Below are 27342 nucleotides of genomic sequence, written 5' to 3'. Positions count from 1 at the left end.
AAAAAAAAGAAGTTAGGGTGGGATTATTTCTTATGTAAAATTAATTTTACACCAATTATTTAGTTTTTCACTTTGACCTGCCAAATGATCAGAATTCATGGTTATTCTTTGCAACTATACACCTTCAGCTGAGGTAAAAACAGAATCTTCTTATTACTCATAGTGCCTAAAGGATGTCTCAGTGCTTTAGAGAACATTACCTTACTCAATGAACTCTCTAATACCTGGTGCAGACTCATCAATCCCCCATCCAGATTTACTGAGTTCTCAGAGAGTTCTTATCTCCATTAGAAATAGGAATAAATTAATTAATCTTACTAAAACTTAAGAAGTAACACTGAGTTCGGAACTTCAGAGAATCCTAGTTCTGAATTTCTTCCACTTGTCTTCCAGTTGAGGGATACTTATTGAGGCACTAACCATAAAATTGTGTCCATTACTGCCCATCTGGTTTTTGAAAATAATGATTTCCACAGAGTATTTTAAATGTCAACTTATTACAGAGCTCTGGCCCTCTCTGGAGAAAAGGGAACAATGAATTCAAAATATACTGATAATGAAAGGGCCATCCTGGGAGATGTGCCAGCCAGAGGTGTAGAATGCACAGTAGGCATGACAAACATGTTAGAGAGACTAGCAGCATTCTTACAGATGCCCACGTGCCTGCCATTTTCCATGACGTGAGTCAGCAGCAGAGGGGAGCTAAAGTTTAGGGACACACGAACTCACATCTTCTACCATCAAAATGATCACTGAGACAAAATGGACATCCAAGGCAACCTTATCAGGAAAATCCAGAACATAGCAAGATGAACTGGTCCACTCTTACAAGTAGCAGAGAAATGGAAGGCGTTTCCGAAATAAATAATCAAATACCAAAGAAAATGAAATGTCACCATTTGTTTGTTTTCATCTTTCCTTCATTTTGGTCATTAAGGATCAGGGCAGTCAATCATGATATAAAGATAGATCTAGCACCTTGCCTCCAGAGATTTACAACCCTAAATGTACCACTTACTTTATTATATGATGTGGTCTTGTCAGGAATTATATATAGATTAGAAACAACATTCAAGCCATACTGAAAATAATCTCTAGGTAACACATTAAAAACATCAGCAATGTAATTATTTTTCAGCTACTGAGTACCTGTAACCAATGATTCCAGTTTAGACACAATTAGAAAAATGAATAGATATGTAGGTATTGGTTTAAAATACTGGGAGCTTCTCAGGTAAAATTTGAAACTAGCCCCCTTACACGGAGAGCAAGGAGAGGCTGAAGAGGCAGACCACCCCAGGTAGGTTTAATAATTAGCTAGGGAACTTACATATGAGGCTTGTCTTGGGCGACAGCAAGCCAAGCAGATCTGCGCAGCCGGCCTCCAGAACCCCAAAATGTATATGGAGGCCTTAACTGGTTTCAGTCATCCAGATGGTCTCAACAACACATTACTCTCTCAAAGCTGTGTCCTTGGAAACAGTTCCCACTGTGGGAACAGTGGGCAGAATGTATATTCCAAGGACAGGAGTGGGGTGGGGAGCCTCTGATTGCCCAGGGTCTAGTTCATGGGTCAACCAGCAGTTATGTCCTCTCAATGACCTCCTCTAATAGTAAATACTATGATGGAAAAAAATACTGTTACTGCATAAAATGTTTTACAATTGTCCTCATTGTTAAGACACTCTGATGAATGATTATAGACATGCTATCTATGTGAATCTATGCGAGAAATGTGAGAAAAAAGAATTTGGGATGGTTATGTTTTGTACATTTAGAATATGTCCAAGTCACTAAAACTTACCATTATTATTTCACAATCTACTAAAAAACAGTCAAGACATAATAATCTCCTCGATAGCCAAGACTTTATCATATGTCTTTTACTGCAGCCCTTAGTACTCTGCCTTGTTGAAAACACATTCAGAAATGTGTATTGATTTGAAAGACTCATTTTGTTTTTTCTGAGGACGTTTCTACCTAGTAGACACTAGATTGCATCTATGAAGTTGCTTCCCAACAAACTCAAAACTTGTCATCAGATAATAACATCAGGAATTATAACCAAAGTGCTAGTATCATGTTTTTTGTTTGTTAATTTCTTAGTAAATTATTAATTTGATTTGTATTAATGAAGCTATGAGTTACTTTATGATGAATTACCACAGAATTTTAAAATGCATAATTTTCTGTAGTTTTACATTTTACCCACAGTTGTTTCTTCAATTTCTTTCTTTTTTCATTGTAGTCTTAAAAAAGAAGTGGCATGATTCTTTTTTTCTGAAATGAAGATTTGTGTGTGTGTGTGTGTGTGTGTGTGTGTGTGTGTGTGTGTGTATGTAGATTTCCATATCATTGGATAAATCTTTCACTCTCAAATTCAAAAATAAGTTAAAAATATTTTAAATATAAAAAGTATTTTTCATTTAAAATATGTTTTCAGCTCCTAACATGAGGTACAAATACATCTTGTTAAAAAAAAAACTGTCAGATGACATAATTTCTTTGTCAAACTCAGACAATTACTTTTACTCAAAAAAGTAATATTTATGACATTCAGAAATTGGCTACTATGTTGATTTGCATCTACCAAGCCTCAATATAAAATAAGTTGGATGAATACCCTAGTTATTATTATTTTTGTGAAATTTATTGAACATTTATTACTTGGGAAGATAGAATTGTCTCGAGACATATTATGTTAATATGATAGAAATGATAAGATTTATGCATGAGAGCAGTTTGTTCTTATCATCTCTTAGAGAAAGAAACCATTATTATGTCAGAATGCTCTGAAGTGCATGATTATTTTTACCATATTAATATATGAATTGTTCCTTTTCATTAGGAAATTTCAGTTGAAGATAAATGTAAGTAAAATTCTTTGTTGATGAATTTAATAATCTAAAAAAAGAGGTTTCGAGAGTAGTCAGACTTTCTTGCCTTGATTTTACTTATTTATTAAAACATACTAAATAAAAATGTACTTATTTTTTAAATTATTCCAGAAATAATTTCATGTTATAGATATAAATAACATCCAGCCTGAATGTCTTGTTCTTTGTCAATATTCTTAAACTGCAACTCACAAATAAAAGCAGACAATTAATATGTTGACACATCATTTTAAAGTGTGTTCCAGAGAACACTGCTTAAAATATTCACTATCATTGCATACACACATTAAAATGCCTTACATTGGTAAGGAGTCTAAGAAACACTAGATTAACCTCCAAAGTGTCTCATAGCCTTCAGTATGTTAAAATACAGTATGAATCTCCAAGGGGAAATATACTGTATAGTGAATTTCATACATAGTGTTTCATGAACATTCTTGAGAATAGACCAGAACCTCTTTTCATGCAGCAGTTTGGAAAATCAGAGTTCCAAGGAACATATTTTGGGAAACACATGATACAATGATTATTCAAGCCTGATAAGGAAATACAAAAGATCTATTCAGCACCAACACGAGTTATCGTGGAACCAACAAAACTGAACTGTATTGTTACAAAACAGCCCCCACCCTTTCTCTACCCCCCACAAAAATTACTTTTAGCCTAATCTGATTTTGCAGAATCAGGCATGGCTAAAAAAAATATTCAACACGGTTTAATATGCTGATTTTTCAAGGGGTAGAAATGTCCTTCTAATTCCTTAATTGATTCCTTTTTTTATGTTTGAAAAATTGGGATAATATCAAACAATTTATGAGGAATTTAGATTAGCATTGGTAAACTGAGAATATTTTGGAGGATTTCAGTATTACACTTTTTATTTCTAAATATCTATTGATGAATGGATATAACAGAGGCACCTTCAATTGTTAAGCACCCAGATATCTACTTTTAACCACAAAAAAACACCAAATTCAGGGCAAAGAAGTCAATTGCTAAGGGTCGCAATTCACTCGTCCATGTAAGATAAGATTCATATTAGATCTGTAATAAAGAATCTTATTTTATTTTTGTCTATATCTTTGGATAGAATGAACTGACAAATTTTAAAAATCTGCCAGTTATTAATTGTCTTACTTATTTGCTGTAGATGTTACCTTAGAAAACTTTTTTCAAATAAACCTCACCATACATATTTCTTAATTGTGTGATATATTCTATAACATTATTCATGATTAAGATCTTTATGAGAAGTACATGTTTAATTTTAAACAGGATGCATATTGGAACTCAACAATATTATATGCATATTTAAATATTTAAAGGCACAATATTTTCTCCTTTTAAAAACCATGTTTACAAACTTTACTATTTATGATAAATTTAATAATTTTCAGAACTTATAGAACTCCACAAAAATACACTTCAAACTACATTCAGCAACATAGCCAATCACATCACATTACATTGTTATTAGAACGGAATACAATGCGCCATGAGTTGAAGTTTTAGGATGTTTAGCCACATAATCAGCCAAAGTGTTTAACTAAAATGATGTCTATTGGAAATTTTCAAAGGTCTATATTATCCAGCTCTCCTAAATAGAGATACTGAATATAAGTCAACCTTTTCTTGAGAACAGTGTCATCAGAATTCCCATATCTGAAAGTTGTTTGAGTTACATATACAGTTCTATTTGCTTGTACAGGAAATTGCCCCAAATACCAAACTTAAATGTGTTCCCTCTCTCCCTCCCAAAGAACCATCGCTTCTCAGAGCAGATTGGATGTTCTCACGCCTTCTGATCTGCAATCTTCTGGAAGTTAGTCACAGGCTAGCCCTAGGCCTCTCCTCCAGAGTAATGTTCATGAATTTTGTGACAGCTACTTTCTCTAAGGAGAGATTCTCACTTCTGGATTGATAGCTCTGTTCAAGGTAGAGTCGGGCTTGCAAAATGTGTGGCCTTCCAGAAAGTGAAATATTTATACACCAAATCACTTCAAATAATAAGAGATCATTTTTACTTTTTTTCATTTGCCCCATGTCCACTATGTTTACTTGCAAAACTTCCTGTAAAAGATTGCCAGGAAGATCTAGGTCAAATTTCACACTAATACATAGCAACTCTATTCGTGTATTTATTTACTCTATTTGGTTCCATAAAGCTTTCATTACCACTAAGCAAGTCTTTATGGTTAGCATATCTGAGTTTTCCTTTTCCTTTGAAATACGTGTCAGCTTTCCCGTTCTATACTCATAAACTTTGGGTATTAAAAATTTGGGTACTTTCAGAGTAAATCAGGCCAAAGCAGTTTGAAAATAACAGGCTCAGCCTGTTATTTTCACATACATTATAGTTTTTAAATCTCGCAACAGCCTTCAAATTAGGTATTACTATTCCCCATCTTACACGTGTGTTAACTGAGACTCAGAAAAAAATTCCATAGTCCTATATCCAGAAGCTGTGAATTGAGAATTCTCAATCGGACCTTTCTGACTCAAAATCCCTGGTTAGTTCTACAATAATGCATGGATTTTAAAAATAGTCAAAAAGCAAAATACTCTGTGGCATTACATGTTTAGACACCCATGTAGAACAGAGGTTCACAGTTGACATTTAAAATTATGACCTGAATCCTTTAAGAAAATATTGTATTTTATCCAACATATTTTTTCAAGTCCTTAAAATGTTAATACACTTTAGGAGTTTTCAACCCAATGTGATTCTTTTTTTTTCATAATTCAAGTATTATTATCATTAATAGTGCATAAATCTCAACTTTAGATGTCCAGAACAATGCATTCTCATGAGTTTAAGAAACCACAATTTTACAGTCGAAATGGTTTTACTTTTTGCTACTTGCACTTTTATTAATTAGCCATGCCCTGGTCTAACATTAACTCTATAACCACAGTAAATTTACAAACACAATTAGACTCCTATACCCATCAGGTGAACCATGAACATCACCTCTTACTCAAGGTCATAGTATATTTTATGTTTGAGCAAATATAGCTGACCACACTAGTTCACTGACATTTAATTTCTTAGCATCAAGGTAAAGTTACTTTTATAACTTTTATAGCAAAAAAGTAATAACTTTTTAGAGAGTATACTTTATCCTTACATTAGAAGTTTATTAACTTATTCCATAAAACATTAAATATTTTATAATACTTACATCTTTTTTGACACATATTCCTGGTGTCTCTGAGAGAAATTGGACGTGGGACACTTGCTAAGGCTTTATATCAACAAATAAAATAATTTTCCAGCATTGAGGCAATCACAATAAGGGCTCAAAATAAATCAATTCTGGTTGTAAAAATGGAGTTAAACCGTATTATTTAACTAAATCAAATTTGCCCACATCCTAGAAATGAAAATGTTTTAATACCTTTATAACATTGTTTTTAGCAAAGCCTATGGAATTCATTAATTCCAAGGCTGTTGACCAGAAAAACATGGAAATATATGCTGGCTAATACAATTTTTTCAATCTGTGACAGCTGCTTTTTTACTTTAACAATTATGTTATAAATCTGTTTATGCTAAATCTCACAAGTCTTACCGTCCGTTTCTCCTCTAAATTCTTACTTAATAAGCTTCCTTTTCCATGCTTTTCAAATTCCATGTTGAAAGGGAACAAGAGAAAGAGAGAGAGAGACAGAGATTCAGATTCGTCTAGAAAACGATTTGACGTGCTTACATGCTAGATATTGCAGGACATTCCAAGTTGTGAGAGCCCTAGGACACTATCAGAAAGCCCTGGCGATAATTTCTGGTTAGCTAGTGTTTCCATTTATAGATGTTCAAACCCCATAAACAGGGCACTGAAGAGAAGTCAGGCAGCTGGCCTTAGATAATGATAAATGTCACTAGACATAAAAGCAAACTCTTCAACAGGAGAATATTCCAACAGGTCAGTTTCCCTGAACCATGTAAGACGTGTATGACAAACAACCACTATCAAAGAATTCATTAATAGCCTTTGCAGCAGAATAAAATACACTTGAGACTATAAAACTGATAAATCAGTTCAAAAAGGACAAATGTGATAGTCATATAGCAAATATGAGTCAGCCAGTCTTGTTCTTCAAAATTGCAATTTTTGTCCTTATAGTCCAGGCAGTTTTGCATTTATGGTATAGTTCAAAATTTTACAAAATACATAAAGGGAAAGCGCAAAGGAAAACTAATTAAAATGATTAAGACACACAACACATATATTCAAAGGGTGCTTCCAATTTTGTTCCATAAAAAGTTGGCAAATGATGTTTAGAAACACTGTGAAATAAAATTGTGTTTCTCTTCACAAAAACTGATTTTGTTCTTCATTATCCTGGCTTTTCAACTGGGAACAAAGTTATGACAGGAGATGAAATTCATTTTGCCAATGAACAAATGTTTTCAGAATTCTTTAGAAATTGTCACATGCTTTAAAGAAAATGAATTGTGTAATTTGATGGGATTTAACTGTTGTTTGTTTGTTGTTGTTTTTTACAGCAAACCAGATATGTGCATGCAACAAAAAATAAAAATGGCTTTTAGAGTCAGCTAAGACTGTGGTGGCCTAATCGCTCAACCTGTTTAAAATGTCCTTTTAACACCTGTTTCTGACCTTAACTCAAATTTCCTATCAGTTTTTCCTTTACTTCTTGAGAAAACATTTTAGGAAATGTGTTGTGAAGTTCTGTCCTTTAGCGTGGTTACAGCTGGTTCTCTGTTGCCAGGCAGGATTGTTCTAGAGCTTATTCTGTACCATGAGGAAGGGCTGAGGGTTTCAGAAGTGAACATTTAGTAGGGAATAAACCTAGCTATTCCTGCTTCAGGATAATGAATTCAGAGACACTGTATTAGACTCATGGGGGTAAGGGGCTTCCCTCTCTGGCTCCACTCTGAATTCCAGAAAGAGAATCATACACGCTAATTGTTGCCCTAACAAGTTTGAAAATTGAAGTCTTGTAGGTTTATCAGTATGCAAGATTGGTATGTGTGAAAAGCAAGGGAATAGTCAAAATTGTACGTGAGTGGAAATACAAAATCTCTCTAGAAAAAAATAAAAGCACACTATGCCTGCAAAAGAAAACTCAGTTATGGCTAGTTTCAGGCCTGAAGGTAAAATTCAGGATCCATTTAGCAGTAGAGGAATGGTGGGATGCAGAGCTGGTTGGGGAAGGAGACGATAACAGTGATAACAGGAGCGAGGGGCAGTGGTAGTGGGAGGGATGAGAGTTTTAATTCAACAAACACGTACTGAATACCTATAATGGGTGAAGATTATTCTGGGTACAGGCAGGTTTTCTTTGAATAATAAATAAGACTAAAAATAAAATTAAAAGTTACAATCTCTACATTTCTTCCCTCTACAAACACAATGTAGGTGTGACTGGATATAAGTAGGATAATAACACTCTTACACAGCACACTTCAATAGCCTTTCTATGTTACCTCAATTCTCAGAAACACTAGAGAAGGTACATACTATTATTTTCTCCATTGTTATGGGCTGAATTACATCCCTCAAAAATTCATATGTTGAAATCCTAACCCCCAATATCTCAGAATAAGACTATATTTGAAGATAGGGTCTTTAAAGAGGTAATTAAGGTAAAATGAGGTCATTAGGGTGGGCCCAATCCAATAGGACTGGTGTCCTTATAAGAAGAGATTAGGACGAAGATACACATGGAGGTAAGACCATGTGAAGACATAGGGGGAAGATGGCCATCTACAAGCCAAGGAGAGACACCTTCAGGAGAAACCAACTCTGACAACACCTTGACCTTGGACTTCTAGCCTCCAGAATTGTGAGGAAATATATTTTTGTGGTTTAAATCAGCCAGTCTATGGTATTGCTTACCACAGCCATAGCAAACTAATACACCCATTTTAGACTTGAGGAAGTAAGACACAGTTATACAACTAATAGATGTCACTCAAGTCCCCCAGCCCAAGCTCCTAACCACTGTGCACTTTAGTGCCTCTGAATAAATAATTTCCTCACAGGCATAACAGAGAGAGTGGGGAAATAGCACCAGCACTCTATGGTGAATACTATCCACTCCATCCCTTTACAGAGACATGTTTACATATATACGGAGATACATTTTAAGGACAGGAGCTTTTCTTGGGTAAAATTATGCCCACACAAAAGCTGGCCCTCATCCACTTGCTGGTTAGACATCAGGCACTGAGTCCCATTGGTCACCTTTCTGTTTGTCAGTCAGTCACAGCAAACATGTTTCTTCTCTAAATGGAGGGCTCTCTTCCCAGACAGTTATGTGTCTCCCTTCTCACTTCATCGCGGTCTTCCCCAAAGACCTCATCTAAACTAGCAAACCTTACGTCCATTAATTAGCTGTTTTCTCCTTTCATAGCTCTATCACCTCTCGCATTCGATTATTTCACACGCTATTTTAAGTTTACCCATACCTGTTTATTTGTAGCTGATCTCTCCTATTAGAGTATAAGGGTGCTTTATTCATCACTTTATTCAGGCACTTAGAACATAGAAAGGACTAAATAAATTCTTATAAAGGAAAGAGGGCAGGTGGGAGAGGCAAGAAAGGAAAACAGCAAAGAAGGAGAAAGGGAGGAGAGGAAGGGTTGTGAGACAGAATGGAAATATATCAAATGAATGTGACATAGGACATTTGATACATTATTATTTATAAGACTTTTGGTAGGCAACCGAGAAATAAAATGCATATTTATCCAACAGAATCATACTACAGATGAATATAATATTGATTGTTCAATTCTCTTATTCAAACACTATTAAAGGAGAAATAAACAAACTTAGGAAGCAGGAAGAATTGGATTCATTTGCAGATTCTGCCACTTTCTAGTTCAGTCACTTTGAGCAAATTAATTCTCCCAGTTTCAGTTCCCTTCCCCATTAAGACATGATACCAACCTCTTAATGCTACTACAAAAATTAAATATGGTGACGGTGCAAAGAACTTAACCCAGTGTCTGGCATCAGGCAGGCTCTCAGTAAAAGTGAGTGCCATTATTTCCCTGGGCTATACGTGAAGTTTATCAGGGAAAAAGTTACTCCAAAGATACCATGTTTCCCCGAAAATAAGATCGGGTCTTATATTAATTTTTGCTCCAAAAGATGCATTAGGGCTTACGTTCAGGGGATGTCATCCTGAAAAATCATGCTAGGGTTTTTTTTCCAGTTACGTCTTATTTTCAGGGAAACACGCGGTAATATCAAAATCCTAACAAGTGTGGCATAAAAAATAACAGAGAGAATGGGAGAAAATAATTTCTCTGATAAGGGCCGTATATCCAGAATATACAAAGAACTCTTACAACTCAACAATAACAAAAATAATAACCCAATTTAAAATGGGCAAAGAATTTGAATAGACATTTCTCCAAAGAAGACCAGAAAATTGCCAACAAGCACATGAAAAGATGTTCAACAAAATTTTAATTAGGGAATGCATGTCAAACCACAATGAGATAATACTCCACACCAACTAGGAAGACAAAAAAATAAAAAATAAAACAGAGAATAACAAGATTTGGCAAGAATGCGGATAAACTAGAATAGTATCAAAGTCCTAACAAGGATAAAACTAGAATGGAAAACTAATATCAAAGTCCTAAACTACAATGGATAAATCTCATCCATTGTTGGTGGGATTATTTAGTGGAACAGCCACTTTAGAAAACAGTTTGACAGCTCCTCAGACTTTTATGTAGAGAGTTACCATATGATCCAGCAATTCCACTTCTAGGTATATATACAAAGGAAGTGAAAACATATGCCCACAAAAAAACTTGCACACAAATATTCATGATAGCATTATTCATAATAGTCAAAAAGTGGAAACAACACAAATGTGTATCAACACATGAATGGCGAAACAAATGTGATATATCCATTTAATGGCATATATTCTTATTCAGCAATAAGAAAGAATGACGCACTGGTACATACAACGACATGGATGAAACTTGAAATTATAAGGGAAAGAAGATCGTCAAAAAAGCCACATATTATATAATTCATATATATGAAATGTCCAGAATAGGCAAGTCTATAGAAATAAAAAGATAATTTGTGGTTGCCAGATGTTAGGGGCAGGGCCAAATCGGGAGTGACTGCTACTGGGCACAAGTTTCTTTTGAGGGTGATGAAACTATTCAGAAATTAGATAGTGGTGACTGCATAACCCTGAATATACTAAAAACTGCTGGATTGTATGTATAATTTGAAAGAGTAAATTTTACGGTGTGTGAATATCTTAACAAAGCTACTATTTTTAAAAAATAACAGAGGAAGAGCTACAATTTCTTTCTAAACTGGAAATGCATTAATTTTTTCCAGGAATATAACATGCACAATGGGTCACTCCAAACAGGAAATTAAAATGTGCACTATAGTAGGCAAGCAAGAATTCCATTCAAAATGGAAACAAATGACCCTCTTGGCAAATAATTACTTCAAGATATGGCCACCTCATTCCATTGCATTATCCTTTGTATTTGCCTTTTGCATCATCACCACATGGCTTGTGAGCGATTCGGCTTTTGAAATCACAGCTGCTCAGATTTGCGGGCCTATATCTAAAAACTGGGTAAAAGTGAAGTTTGTAGCTACTACAATGGCTTGTTCATCTACTGGGCCCAAGGGCTAAATGCAGTTTTTTGTTGTTGTCATTTTCTTCAATAGAGGCAATTCCCCTATAGTGCCATTTCAAGAACTTGCATCTCCACTACAAATGCACAGAAAAATGCTTACTTCTAAAACCATGCAAGGTAGATAGACACCCAGAGGCATGAAAAAACGCATGCTGTTTTCTTTTGAAAAAGACGACAGTCTACAAAGTATGGTGTAAACAACTGATGATCTTCCATATTGTATGCTCCAAGGATAAACATTTTTTTAGTAAAACAGGAGCCTCTTCTGAAACAATGAATGCTTTTTATATGGGTTTCTTCTCACTCCACATAGCAGCTCCAGGCCATGGGTCCTGTACCCTCTTCGGAGTCAAGTTAGAAGCCCAGGAAACCCCCATACCCATTTAGTAGTGGACAAGGCTATCCTGCCCTCAACACATGCCTCCACGCGCCCTAGCCTGCCCCAGAAGCACTTCAGGAATGTATTTCCCGTGGTACCCAAGAGCCAAAAGCAAATCTAGCTCAGATCTAGCCCTGAGAACTGATTTGACTCAAACAGCTAACTTTTGACCTATTGGTATTGCTCTAAGTCCAAAATGTATGCCTATGTCTCTAGAAGGCTCTCTTTGATAGTCAAATGTGGTGGGTAGGAAAAACAAAAGGCAGAAAATGTTCCCAGAATTTTCTGGTTTTCTCAGCTTTGGCAAATGTGAACTCTCAAGCAACAGCTGTGGACTCTTCTGGAAAATCCTCTCACTCTTACCTTCGAATCTCTGTGTACATCTGTCACACAGGCAAATACAGGAACACTGTTAACCTCCCACTATCACCACTTTGAAGCATCCTTATGGCTTCTGCAGACCAGTGGTACAGAGTACAAAGGGTTGTGGTACATGCTCACAGCTTGGGAAAAGAGAATGTCTACAGATGAATTTGTCACTATATAATAAACATTTTTTTGTAAGTTGAAGCTGCCAAGTGGACACAAAAGCAAACCTCAAAATATCAGCATATGATAATTACAGTAATGACAGCTTAACAAACTTGTACCTTTGTAATTACCATTCTTCAGTGAAATATAAACCTTTTCTACTGGAATATGATTGTGTTTTTTTAACTTTTTGTGATACTATCTGTCCCCTTATTTTAGTTCTGGGTCTTCTTTTTTTTTTTTTTCAGTGTCTCAAAAATCAGTAAAACTTTATTCACTTCCATTCTTTCGCCATTAACCGAAAACTGGAGAAAGCAAAAATGTTTTGTGTTTACAAATATAAATGGCCTCATTACCCAGAGATCAAAACCTTAAACGACAATGAGGAAGATAAAAGTGTCCTCCCTCACATGCCCTGAGCTGACTCTTATATCATTTTATGGACAAAGCCTTCAGTCCACTTGGACTATGTTTTTTAAATGACTCTAGAAAAGACATTTTAGTCAGTGTAAGGGCAGGAACACTTTCGTTAGCAAATCACTTCTTGATAGCAGAGCATTTGTTTGGAGCATTAAAAAATACTACAATCAAGTGAGAGCTGGGAGAACTTTGAAAAGTGCTATCTTTTTTAATGTGTGCATCTGAAAAATGCAATTATCAAAAATTATTGAAAAATAAAATGTGAGGTTTTAAAAAAACTAATACATCAACATTGATAGTTTGTAAATAACAATGATTCTGATGTGAAACTAAATCCATACCTCCAGCATCTATAACATACAAGCTGATTAAAACCAGTCAGGGATCCAAGTCTAAAATGTTCCATTTTCTCAACTATTCTATACTCAGTGTCTACAATTTTCAAGGGACTGTTGAATATTTTCTCTTCTTCATGGTGACATCTACTTAGGTGCTCGGTTGAACAGGTTTTTGCTCTTACATTTGGTAACACTCGATCTATTTCCAAGGCCTTTGAATTGTAGACACACCTCCTAATACCATGTTTCCCCTAAAATAAGACCTAGTTGGACAATCAGCTCTAATGAGCCTTTTGGAGAAAAAATTAATATAAGACCCGGTATTATATTATATTGTATTATACCCGGTCTTATAGTAAAATAAGACCAGGTCTTACAGTAATTTTTGCTCCAAAAGACGCATTAGAGCTGATTGTCTGGCTAGCTGATTGTCTTATTTTTAGGGAAACACAGTAGTGTCTCTGTTTCTCTCTCTCTCTCTCTCTCTCTCTCTCTCTCTCTCTCTCTCTCTCTCTCTCTCTCACCATTGCTGTTGTAGGAGTGAAGAAAGCAAGCCAAGTTAAACTGAGAAGACTTAAGGAAAAAGGATTTGAATGGAAAGTTTTAATTTTTGGATATTAGAATTACAGTGTGTGTTTCTAACTTCAGAAAGGAATTTTGGATTTAAGTTTTCCTGTGTCTTTACAACTTAATCAAAGCAACCAGATTCAACACTGTAGCTCACTCCCCCATAAACCCAGCAGCTTAGCAGTTGTGGTTGTGTTGACATGACAAATCACTTTGCCCCCAACAGTAACAGTTCCGTGCCCTTTGAGACAGCGTGCCCAGGATATACTTTCAGTTTTATCAGTTGAAATTGAAACATGTCCCAGAGCAGTCTGCACTTATACAGAAAGAATGCTTACCTTTCAGCTGACTTGGAAGCAGCCTGCAGGACGGTAATCCATCAGGGAGGTCACCGGCCACATTCCCAGAGCAGCTGACCCTGTCAGTCTTTGGAAAATACTGTTTACTCTAATGCTAGATACCAGGCACAAGACACAGAAACTAAATTTAAAAAGAGTTAGGCATAAGCCACATCCCCAATGGGACCACTTCACGAAAACAGGAGTTGCTAAGTTCCCCAAATGATTTCTTTAAAGAATATCTTAGCAATAGTGGGGATTTGGAGTCAAGTGTTGGAAAAGTTTTGCAATATATCCAACTATTTACTTTTTAGGGTACTGATGAAAAATTTTAAGCTTCCCTAAGGACATAAGTGGCCGAAGAGTAAAAGGTTACTGAAAATGGAATTTCTCTTCTACTTGTATTGATTGGATTTTTAAAATAAAATTGAAAGTCCTCTTGAAATTAAATGCTAATTGCCCCAGAGAAGGAAAGTGAGAATTATGCAATAGGTGGCCATGCATGGCTGAACGTACTCCACAGTCAGGCAGGGCAGCTGCCCTGCTATTCAGCCACCAAGAAACATCCAGAGAGGGCAGACTTTCCCTGCGCCCTCTTCAGTTCCCACAGATTTTCTTTACTAATTACTCTCAACAGCAATTGAGTCCACATACACTAAAGACCACAAATTACATGTGCAGCCTCTATACATACAAGGTTATTCAACTTTGACCTCAGGTCCATTAAGATGCTACTTTTAAACCAGGACAAAGAGGCTCAGAGTTTGAAAAACAAATTATTACCCATTTATTTGGTTATCTGTGGAACTAGTATCATCCCAGATTGGCTCTGTCATTGCACCAAGTATATCATCCCACTCTGCATTCTATAATGCATTTTAAAAGAAAGAAAATAACTCTATCATGTATGTACCAGTTGGGATTATTCACATAGATACTTTCTTCCACTATTTCCACAAATTGAATTGGTTTATGTTGACAATTTCTAAGTGAATACTCATGTAAATAAGCAAACAAACAAAAAACAAAAAACACTGATTCCTTCTTTTTCATCCAGTTCAATAACTTGACAACCATGGGTTCAATACTGCATCCACACCCCTGCTGGCACTGACAGCTTTCAGGGGTCAAACAACACAGTCTGCTGTCAGAAGCTTACTGTGATTCCCTGAAAACAAGACCTAGCCAGACCATCAGCTCTAATGCTTCTTTTGGAGCAAAAATTAATATAAGACACGGTATTGTATTATATTGTTTTATATTATATTATATTATATTATATTATATTGTATTATATTGTATTGTATTATATTAAAGACATGGTCTTATATTATAGTAAAATAAGACCAGGTCTTATATTAATGTTTGCTCCAAAAAGACACATTAGAGCTGATGGTCCAGCTAGGTCTTATTTTCGGGGAAACGCAGGACTTAGGAGTGAACAGAGTCACATATAGCAAGACACCAAAGCAGGCTGAATGTGATAAGCGCTAAATTAGGAGTATAAATGGTGTGCTTTGAGAGCCAAAGGAGAGGGCCATTCTGCCTAGGGACACTGGAGGTGACTTCACACAGATGCTGGATTTGCGCTCAGCCATCCTAACTGACTCTTACTGCTAAAGTCACCTTTGGACAGAAAGCACATCAACCTCTCTTGGGTGCTTGTGAAAAATTCAAAATCTTGTTCACAATAAATGAAAATCAAACCATCATGCTGGATGCGTTAAACATATACCCTGATGGGTGTCAATTATTTCTCCATCTAACTGGGGAAATAAATTAATTTTAAAAATGGTATAGCCACTTTAGGGAAAAAAATTCAAAATCTGGGACGCCACCCAAGACCCCAGCGTCATAATCTTCATTTGAACAAGACCTAGAGGTGATTCCTACAGGTATTAAAGTTTGAGAAGCAATGATTCAACAACTTTTAGAATTGCTAGAGATAAGAAGAAGGACACGTCATGGACATGTCTAAAATAATGGAGACCAGAATATGGACAATGTGCTTGAGAAACAGCAAGTAGAAACGGAGGCTTCACGGAGCACATCGGGAGGGTTTATGTCTGTCACCTAACAGTAATAATCAAAAGCACCACGACCACTTACTATGAGCCAGTGACTCTGCTGAGTGACTGATACAGCGCCATCTCATTTTGTGCTCTCAACAACCCCCATGAGGGAACTACATCATTTTACAGATGAGGAAGCCGAGACTTACCAAAGTTAAGCAACTTTCCAAGTCCACACAGGCAGAAAGGAGGAGAGCCAGGATCAAAAACTAGTATTTACTGTTAAGCCACAGCTCTCACCCACTACCAGCTGTAAACCTTGGATTCTCCAGACCCGGAACAAATCCCAGTCCACTTCTTCCTGATAAATGCTCCCCTAAAAAGCAACCAGAGGGCCTGAATCCCAGCAGTAGAGCATCCAAGGCAGCCCAAACTCTATTTCTCCTTCCTTCCTCCTTTCCTTCTTAAACTCTTGCACCTGATAGAATCAGGACAGAAGACTGACGAAAATATTTTTGTGAATAAAGTAATTATTTTTTCATTAAACATTTAACTTGTTTTTCATTTTATTACCAACTCAATTCATATACACTAAAAAATTTGGAAAATACAAAAAAGTACAAAAAGGAAAATTTAAATTCTCTGTAAAGTCACAACTCAAATAGACTACAGTTAACATTAAGGTATATTTCTTTCCAGGTTTTTTTCATATACTTATATTTTTTGAGGTTATTAGGATTGTAATCTGTATTTTTATTGAATAACACATTATGAACAATGTCTCCTGTCATTAATGCGTTTATCCATGAGTGTTTCTAATGGATGGGTGGTGGCAAATATAATCTTTGTCTGGCCTGGCCAAGAGTCAGGGAGAGAAGTGAGATAATAGCATAGGTGAGGAAAACTGGCTGGATATAACCCACCTTAATGGATAGTGCTCTCCTTTATCACTTTAAGATTGAAATGGGTCATGTTAAGTTTGCTTAAAATAAAAATCATTGTATGTTAGAGGCAAGTGAAATTATCAAATTTCCCAAAACTCAGAAAAACAGGACCAGAAGAAACACTGTAATTCTGTGGCTATGAATGACTTATGCTTCTTACTTATTACAGTGTATCAACAAGAGCTTTTGATAAAATATCCAGCATTTTTTTTTAAATACATCAATTATTATGTTCACCATAATAATATTTTAGTAGTAATACATGCTCATTTTGGATATTTTTTTAACTATCCAAAAGTAGAGGCATCTTATTTACTTATATTAATTGCAGGTAACATAAACTGACTCAAGAAAAATATTATTATCATGATGATAATGATGATGACGATGCAAGAATATTTCATGGCACTCAGCCAGGCTTCATGAGAGCTAAAACCAGAAACTAGAAAGTCATCAGAAACCAGTTTTTCTCTGGAGTCCCATGATTTCTTGCCTTTTCCTCTCTTTGTACATCTGCTTTCTTCTTATTTTTCTGAAAATTTGCTTTTATGTGTGTAAGTGGGGGAAGATGCCTGAACCTCCAGTCCAAAATGTGCATGTCTCCCAATCCAGGCATGCATACAAACTGACTTGCTTTCTCTGAATTCCCTAATGTTCATTGCAGCATTCATTGTTCACAGTGGCCAAGACATGTAAACAACGGAAGTGTCCTTTGATAGATGATTGGGTTAAGAAGACATGTTGCATATATACAATGGAATATTACTGGGCCATAAGCAAAGATAAAATACTGCCATTTACAACAACATGGATGGATCTTGAGCTTATCATACTGAGCGAAAAAAGTCAGACAAAAAAAGTCAAGAACCGTATGATTTCACTCATTTGTGAGATATAAAACTGAAAGCAACAAATAAAAAGACAAACAAAAGCTCATAGACACAGCTAACAGTTTAGTGGTGACCAGAGGGTAACGACATAGAAGAGGGTAAAGGGAGTCAAATATACGGTGACAGAAGGAGGTTTGACTTTGGGTTGTAAACATACAATACAATACATAGATGATGTATTATAGAATTGTACAGTTAAAACCTATATAAATATATTAACTAATGTCACCCCAATAAATTTAAATAAATAAATAAATACCCTAAATTCTCTAAGGGATTGAGAATCCAATTTGCCCTCTTGAGTCAGGTGTCCACCATGATCCCATCTGCTATGGGCAGTGTAACGTGGAGATGGAAGGAGAAAGGACAGGGTCACATATTCTCAACACAAAAGAGTATAGGAGACACAATTAGAGGAATCTGCTAAAAACTAGGAAAATAAAACAAACAAAAAAATACAACTAATGTTCATATTTTGGTGCATTTTCTTCCACTTTTTTTTTCTATTCCAGATTTAATAATATTCCCTTTTTCTGCATATTTCAGTTGTGGCAATGATATATACATTATAGACCTTAATCTAAGAATTTTTTTATCATACTAAAAATTTTGAAAAATATTTTATATCAGCAAATAAAGCTCCAATCAGTGACTATGCCACCTTTCATTATCCATCCCAATGTTGTTGGAAACTTAAGTTGTTTCTGGTTTTCCATGATTTCAAACACATCTGAGATGAGCATGTTGGTGTGCAGAGAGCTATTTCTCTATTTTGAATTATTTCATTAAAATTGAGTTCCAGATGCTGAATTTTGCCAGATTCAACATTATTCAAGTTCTTTATAAACACTACTTACTTTCTTTTCTAAAGGGTTCCATAAGTGTGTCTTTCACATACCGTCACCAGCATTAAGTATTACCATATTTTAAAATTTGCCATAATGGAAATGTAAGATAAATATAACATTACTGGTGTTCTTAAGGCAATATGAGTGCAAACATGGTTTCTTCTATACGATTGTTGAGACATTGAGATACAATCGCTACGCGCAGGCCAACTAGCATCAAGTCTCCTTTGATATCTAGAATCAAACACACCATGCTTCCTTTGTACCATCCTTCACTCATCCAACAAACACTGAATGAGCACCTATTAACTTCCAATCACTGTGCAAAACTTGAGATAAAAAGTTATTGATACACAGTCCTGTCCGTAAGGGCACTGGTATGCAAAGGATGAGAAGGATAACAGTCTTCACGGGAGTAAACACAGAGAAATACCACTGCGTTCCACTCAGGGCTGCCCTGCGTAGCCCTGGAGCTCCCTCAGCGATACACACCCAACAGGTCCCCTGGCCAGTTCTGTCCAAACCTACTCTCCAAGAGAGCAAAGGAATGGGACTGAGTAGTGCTTTAAATGCGTTCCAGCCCCAAAGCCCAGGCCAACCGAGCATATTCCTGCTTAACTAAAAGAAGAATGCCTAAAAATATAAGTGGATGAGCTACTCCTTTAGGCCTTATTCAGGTATATAAAAGTAGTAAGCCCAACTATAATATCTGAAACACACAAAATGTACACTCAATAGCAGACAGCAGACTCTCATGATAACTCTCTCGCTCTTTCTTACTACAATTTATTAATATACATGTTGGTCTCAATTTGAAAAGTTCATTGAGGCCTAATTTAGAATTAATAACCTAAAGCAATCGTACACAGTTAATGCACTTCCCAAGTTAGTCAGGGGTATAATGTCATCACATAAAACCAAGTCTTGGTGATTATTTGAGCACCAGCTGTGCACTGATCAGGAACATGAGAGGAATTTTAATTACCATTACCCAGAGGAAAATAATTAGTTGCTTCGTAAAGAGAACAAAAAAACAAATGTTGCTATTTCCATTTTAATTTCAACTACTGAGGTTGATAAAACTCAAAATCGTTTTATGTATTTTACAAAAATCATAAACTTGTTAATGGAGCATTAGCAGATTGAAAGTTAATCTTCATGCCCATAAATTAATTGATACACTATTTACTAGATAATTGGTACATATTTTTTTAGGAAGGGCATGAAATAACTGCCAAATCAGGAAGTAAAAAGGATGACAAACACCTTGAAGAGAGCAATGCAATTAGCTTTCTCAAAATTTCAAAACATTATTAAAATCTCTTTTATCCCATTTTCCTTTTCTTCAAACATAGCAAATTGAATGTCATTCTCGTCCACCCCTTGCAGAAGAATTTAAGAACTCTCACGTCAGAGTAACATGAAACATTTACTAGTCTAATTTAAGAGTTTGGACCAATTGTAGCCTCCTCTTCTCAAGAGTCATTAAGCATGAGACCCACCTGTCCACCTGGGTGAGGAATCACACCACGGACAGGGGGCACTGTTGTCTGTTTGGACAGAGCAGTAGCTGTGAAATACTAAAGACAGTGCTAAGCCACTTGAGTTACTCAAAGGTGCTACAATATGCTGAGAAAACAAAACAATTGTTTGGAAAATTTTGGAGCTTTTAGGAAGCCTACAGATATTAAGGTGTAGGCAAACATAAATGTAAAAAAAGTAAAACATCTGAGGTAATCGAACCCCCGCCGCAAATAAGCAGTTACACCCTTGCCTTAGACTTAGGCCTGCCCCTGTGAATTCCGATGGATGTAAATCCATCTCTCTTCACATTTTCATGTCATTGAGGCATTTATGTGTGTCCCTAACCATTTTCCCACAGACAAGTTTTGCCACAAAAGTCTCAATAAGTACTTGGAATGGAATATTATTTGAGTCCAGTTTATATCTTTATGGCTTTAGGTATTTATGCTGAATGATACATGTAAACACTTGACTATAAAAGCTGCCCCTCTCCTTTCCAAAAAAGTGCAATTTATGTCCTGTATGTGCAACTGACAGCTGACCACAGTAATGAATACGCATTTAGAAACACATCATGCTTAAGGTGTCTTAACCTGTTCCCAAATGCCGTCTTTTTTTCCCGAGTGGTCAGGCCCTTGTCCAGAGCTCTCTATGCTGGAAGAGCTGGAGCAGGTGGAGCTGGGCACTGATCCCTGAACCACGCCAGGGCACACTTTTCCACTGGAGTTTCCTTTCAATTGCTTCTGTGCAATAAAACCAAGGGCTTATGAAATGAAAAAAGTAAAAAATTCCCTGAGCCTTAGTTTCTTATTAGAAAAATAGGAATAAGAATACCAACTCTCCTGCAGCACTGTCTGAAGGATAAAGTGGAAAAGGGGATCACTACATATTAGCACTATTTTTGTGGGAACTACTTTTTCTCTCATTGTTCTAGGTCACTAGCAGACAAACATGTAACTTGAACAACAAACTTGAATGGTCCAGCGTCCGTGGAGATATTTATTGTTGCAACAGAATAAACAAGTTGGTGGATATATTCATTGCCTTGCATCACTGCCATTGTGTGGCATGTTAATTATTAGGCATACATAATAGGCCATGGATATAAACACCAATAATCAATATTGCTTTTACAGTAAAGTCCCTTTTTAAATTTCTCTCATTCTGTCCATTCTCCGTATCTATCATCAGCATCAATGTCAGCAGTTTTTTTAATGTGGCTTCACTGTCATCACTTAAAGGAATCATCACATTAAAAGACAGAGTGTTACCTTGCTCCTGAACCGAGATGCTTCCACCCCAATCTCGTGCTTCAGTCCATGGTTCACTCACTGGCCTTTTCCACTGGAGGTTGTGGTCCGAGAGGAAGTAAACTATTTAGACCATGAGGCCACATCTTTCTTCTCCTTGGGCAGAAGAGGACCGGCAGCTGAATAAAGAAGAGAAAGTAAGTCAATATTTGTGGACAACTTTGTATTGACCTCTCAGACCAGTTCTGTAAGGTAACTGGGACTATCATCTCCCTTTTGCAAGTAGAGAAGCTGCACCTAATTATTGCTGAATAACTTGCCCAAGGCCCCAGCTAGAAAGCGGCAGAACAAGGACACGAATCAAGGTCTGCTCCACACCATACTCGAGCCTGCTGTGTTACAGTGGATCAGAGCAAAGCCCTCGCATTCCAGAGTGTGCAGGTGGGGGCAAAGTATGCCCAGGGTGGGCAGGACCCAGGGAGATAGAGTTCTGAATTCTGCAAAGTGGGAATTTTTAAAGGAAAGTGATGAGAATCAAGGACTAATGGGGAAAAGGGAGACTGGGTCAACACATGAATATTTTCAATATAAAAATTTCACTGTGAGCAAGGCAATTGATGAGCCCAGGAGTGTATCAGTCTGGCTTTAGTTGGAGAAGCAGAGCCACTATGAGTGTTATGGGAATATGGGATTTACTATAGGAATTAGAATTTTCACAATTATGGGAGGAGCAGGGCAAGCAAAGGTCTAGAAAAGAGAGTTTGAGGACAGAAGAGTTATTAACCAACTCTCAGGAAGCACTGACCTTGGTGAACACATCAAAGCTTGCAGAGAAACCTGGGAAGCCAAGCACAGCTAGCCTCTGAAGTAGGGCTGTGAAAGGAACTTGTGGGGAGCAGGTGTCTTAGGAGACCTGTGACCTCTGGCAGTCACTGCCTCTCTGGTTTTAAAGGCAAGCATTTGACGTGTCCCTGGGCCATGGCTGGTCATTAGGCCCAGTGGTCAGGAAAATGAGAGGGTCACCAAGTGAAGAGCATTGAGAACAAGCTGGGATCCACCAGGCACTTCTGCATCCATTCATCTCTGTATCTGATGGACTTCCACTTCTATATTTTTACCCAAGTTCCTCTCTTGACCAACTTGGATTAGTCTCTTGACTAACCACGTGTGTAGGTCAGCAGGTCACTAATATACAGTTTCTATTCAATAACAATGCTAAGGTAAGAAAATACTTGACTGATTAGCAAATGGAACCAAAAGTACATTCTAAGGAATTAGAATCAGGTGAAAGTATAACATAATTACCAAGGGTAGGATGAAGGCTAAAGTCTTGAGTAAAATGTTTGCCTAAATTTTGATCCCTCATACCTATGATCCAGCCATAGCTAATTACTTATAGTCCTTGAGTAAACCATGCACTGTGACACTTCCAGGCCTTTGCACGTACTGGTCTTGATGCCTGACTTCCCTCCATATTGAAAGAGAACAGAGTATATCCCCACCCCCCACCAAATATGATTATTTTGAATCTAAGTTACTTAAGAAACAGGCAGTGCAAGAAGGATTCTCTGACCCTCCTTTGTCCCCCAAAAGGAAATAAATCTTCCATGTTAAGGTACCCACCCTGTACCAGGAGGATAAAAGGAATCCTTGTCACCATGTAGGGAATTCAGGGACAAGAATGCCATATGACCATGTTACTTCTTCACTAATTTGCTATCTCAAGCCCAAACCCCTTTGTCAATTCTTTACAAATTTACTGTTTCATTGTTTAAAAGGTATAAATGCTGCTGTTACCTCTTGGAGTTTTGTAATTTTGGCGCTCCTGTATGTGTGAAATTAAATTTGTTTTTCTCCTGTTAATCTGTATTATGTCAAGTTAGTTATTAGACCAGCCAAAGAACTTAGATGAAAAGAAGGGAAATTTTTTCTTCCCCTACAATAGCCTCCCGTCACTTTAATCACCTGTCTGATCTTCATGCTCCAGACCTCAGGCCAAGGCTCACCTGTTCCAGGTACCAGTTAGCAACTCTGCTCTAATCCTGCACATCACACTGTTAAACTCTATGGTTTATCAGTCACACCGTACTGTATTTGTCTGTTGTCTGGCATTCCTTCCTGATGAAAGCAAAATTTCTGTTTTATTAGGGTTTATCGTCTCAATTTTTAAAGTATTGCTTGGCACAAAGCCGGAATACAGTATTTCTTAAGTTAATATATGCTAAATAATAATGTAATAAAGATATATTTTACAGCCTTTCGGGTAACAAATTTGAAAAGTAAACTATTATTCCAAATAGAAAAGTGACAACAGTTGTTGTTTTTTTTTCAATTAAAGTTTATTGGGGTGACAATTGTTAATAAAGTTACATAGATTTCAGGTGTACAATTCTGTATTACATCACCTATAAATCACATTGTGTGTTCACCACCCAGAGTCAGTTGTCCTTCCATCACCATATATTTGATCCCCTTTACCCTCATCTACCACCCCGCTCTCCCCTCACTCAGGTTATAGATCCTCCTGAAAATATTTTCATATCTATTTCTTAAATTATAAGCTAAAAGCAAGTCCTTTCTCTTTCTTCCTGCCTTGAAGACAGATACAATGGTTATTAGATTGATGGCAGCCATCTTGTGAAGATAAGGAAAAGGCTAAAAGAATTGCAGAGATGTGAGATCTGCCACCATTGAATCATTGAACTAACTCTGCCATCCAATAATACCTAGACTTCTTGTTAGAGGAAAATGCACTGTTTTGTTTTGTGTGTTTTTTTTGTCTGTTTGGTTTTGTTTGTTAATTCTAAGCTGAAATACTTTAAAGAATGGCACCATTTATTTAAGGAAAGAGCGTTATTCTAGGAGGAGCGATCTGTCCTGGTGACAGTGAATAAAAAATACAAGGTGTGAATTAATAAAGCACCTTAGAGGGCAAAAAAAAAACACTACACATAATGAATTAAATTATTATTACTTGCTCTCTCTGCCAAACAAAAGTATGTTCATTCAAAGTTCATCACTAAATTGAAAAGGTGTTTTATAGTCTTTATGAACCAGGGCATTTGTACATAAAGCAAAGAATAAGGTAAAAATCAATACAATAACTTTACCACTTTTTTTCAGTGGAATATAATGAATAAAAACACCTCCATGGTTACCTTAGAGTCATTGACTGTGGAGGTTTTTTATAAAATACACTCGAAAGGTAGAACATTTTAAATGCTGCAACAACTTCATTTTATTAAAACTGTTTTATTCCAAGTTATAAAATTTTTAATTCAAATTTCAAATACTATTTACAAATGAAAGAAAACTTAAATGGAGTTGGATTTTCTCTGTTCTATTTAAAACAATTTCTGCCAACCTCTTAGACCATGACAAAGGCCGTGTGACTCAAGTACAATATTAGAAAATCATGAATGGCTTAAATATTAAATAGTCTTTCTAGGAGAGTAGTAAGATGAGTAAAAAGCCTTATTCAAACAGTCTGAATAGAGGAGCCTATCATCACTGGCTCTACCTTTGGCTTAAAGTACCTGGATCTTGAGATACCAGCTCGGGGTCCTTATCTGAAGCCGAAGGACAAGTCAGGATAATCCGAGTTACCTTTGAGATATTCAGGTGTTGGTGATAGATGAGATGTAGGGATTTCAAAAGTAAGGAACATAAAGGAAAAAAAGTTGAGCCAAATGCCAGAAATCACCATAAAAGATGAGTAATCAAATAAACATAAAACATTCGTGCTTTAGTCAACGAAGATGTGACTAAAGCACGAATAAAACAATGGGGCAAATGTTTTAAGCAGTAGAATGGGAAAAAGGAAACAATGTATCCAGTTAGAGCTAGTAAGACAATAAAAGTATTAAACATTTGTAGTGTCAGTCCGATTTCGAGATTTCTTTGGCAATGTTTGACATGTGTATTATTTTGTGTATCATGTGATAGTAAGTGTTGGGACCCAAAAGACTCACCTGTGCATTAAAAGGTTACATTACAAATTGCACAGATTTTGATCAACTGAAGAGGGACCTCAAAATACTCCATGCCGAAACATATTTTTGCTTTTAAAATATATTCTTTCACAGTCACTAATGTCATATTACTTGCAAAATGGTTTAATCAAAATCCCAGATGCTAATTCATGAACATGTTATTTACAAGTAGCATTTAGTAGTCAGATTTCACCAAAGCAAAACCCTCCTGAGTTTTGTGTTATGAAATACAGAAAAAGCCAGAGAGTGGATATTCAAATTTTTGCCAACAATCCTTTCCACATTTAGCAATTCTACGGCTGTTATATACCGCTGTGAGTCACACAAAGAAGAAAAATCCCTGTCCAGAATGCCAGGTCAACAGGAAATTTTAAAACTGCAAAGAGATGAACCATAAGGTCATACTGGGAATGAGATCCTTGCACACTGAGATTTTACTATTTCATAGTAAAATGTGCGTATGTGTGCCTGGATTTTTATTCATACGGAACATGCATAACAGAGGTTTAGAACCACAATGGACTCTATTCTTTGAGACAAAAGAATGGACAGATGAAAACAAATCTGGATGAGAAGATTCAGTGAATCAGCTCCAGAAAATGGAGGCAAGTATTTCTTATACTAACAGAGTCAAAGCTTGGTAGAGACCTAAATCAATTATTGTTTCCATGCTTAACCATTTAGGTCACTGGTTTGGAAAGAACATTCAGAATTACTAATTTTCCAGATGGTAAGAGGTAGTATATGGAGCAATCTTCATGTTTCCATCATAAAATGCATATTAAACTATAAGCGTACTTACTTCGTTATTTACTCTCATTCCTAACTTCATAAAATCAGAGCATCCTTCCTATAACGTGGCCCAACTGAGGCTTTACCACAAAAGCAAGTCATTCCAAGCTCTGGCCTTCCTGAGCAATATATAAAACTACAAAGGTCTGAGTATCACAGACCAAAATCTTATGTCCAGACAACTGAGAATAAAGTCTAAAGTTTAGAAAGATTACCAAATGTGAATTTACTTCTAGTGACTTCAGTGGTTAATATCAAGTTCTTTGAGTTAACTCATTCTCTATGTAGTGGAAAGCCTGAATTTCTTTTTGCCATCATCAAAATAATTTAACTATTACTTTTCCCATATTTACTGTATTGGATATGTATTCTTTTTTAAAAAAATTAAAGTTTATTGGGGTAACAATTGTTAGTAAAGTTACATAGGTTTCAGGTGTACAATTCTGTAATACATCATCTATATATCCCATTGTGTGTTCACCACCCAGAGTCAGTTCTCTTTCCATTACCATATATTTGATCCCTTTTACCTTCATCTACCACTCCCCTCCTCCCTTACCCTCTGGTAACCACTAAACTATTGTCTGTGTCTATGAGTTTTTGTTTCTTCATTTGTCTTGTTCCTTTGTTGTTTTCAGTTTTATATCCCACATATCAGTGAATGTGTCCTTCGATAGATGATTGGATAAAGAAGGTGTGGTATATACACAATGGAATTCTATACTGCCATAAGAAAAGATGAAATAATGTCATTTGCGACAACATGGATATTTATTCTATGAGGCTGTCCTTTCTCCTAAGCCCATTCTTTTTGAAAAGTGATCTAATGATCCTTTATCTATCCACCCACATTGGTTATTAAGCTGATAAAATATCAAAGCCCAGCCTCAACTTCTACAAAACAATTTTTAATGATATGATAGAGCTCAGGAATTTGCATTTTAACAAAACTTGAGAA

General features: G+C 36.2%; 1 protein-coding gene across 19 annotated transcripts in view; it reads right to left on the bottom strand.

Annotated features, from left to right (window-relative positions):
• Positions 1 to 21748, bottom strand: part of MLIP (muscular LMNA interacting protein) — a 245069-nt gene extending 223321 nt beyond the window's left edge. For 9 of the 19 annotated variants that reach the window (XM_074333095.1, XM_019734761.2, XM_019734762.2 and 6 more), the window contains exon 1: positions 6470 to 6600. In XM_074333095.1, coding sequence (XP_074189196.1) covers positions 6470 to 6532 — 63 coding nt within the window. In that variant the 5' untranslated portion in view covers positions 6533 to 6600. Of the gene's footprint in view, positions 1 to 6469; positions 6678 to 21621 lie in introns of those variants that run through there. The other 10 variants (XM_074333097.1, XM_074333103.1, XM_074333098.1 and 7 more) reach the window with 7 other exon arrangements.
• Between the last annotated feature and the right edge of the window lie 5594 nt (positions 21749 to 27342).

The sequence above is a fragment of the Rhinolophus sinicus genome, linkage group LG05 (assembly GCF_036562045.2).
Source record: "Rhinolophus sinicus isolate RSC01 linkage group LG05, ASM3656204v1, whole genome shotgun sequence".
Classification (NCBI taxonomy): domain Eukaryota; kingdom Metazoa; phylum Chordata; class Mammalia; order Chiroptera; family Rhinolophidae; genus Rhinolophus; species Rhinolophus sinicus.
The sequence above is the reverse complement of the archived record's forward strand: the minus strand, read 5'-3'. Positions and strand labels throughout refer to the sequence as shown.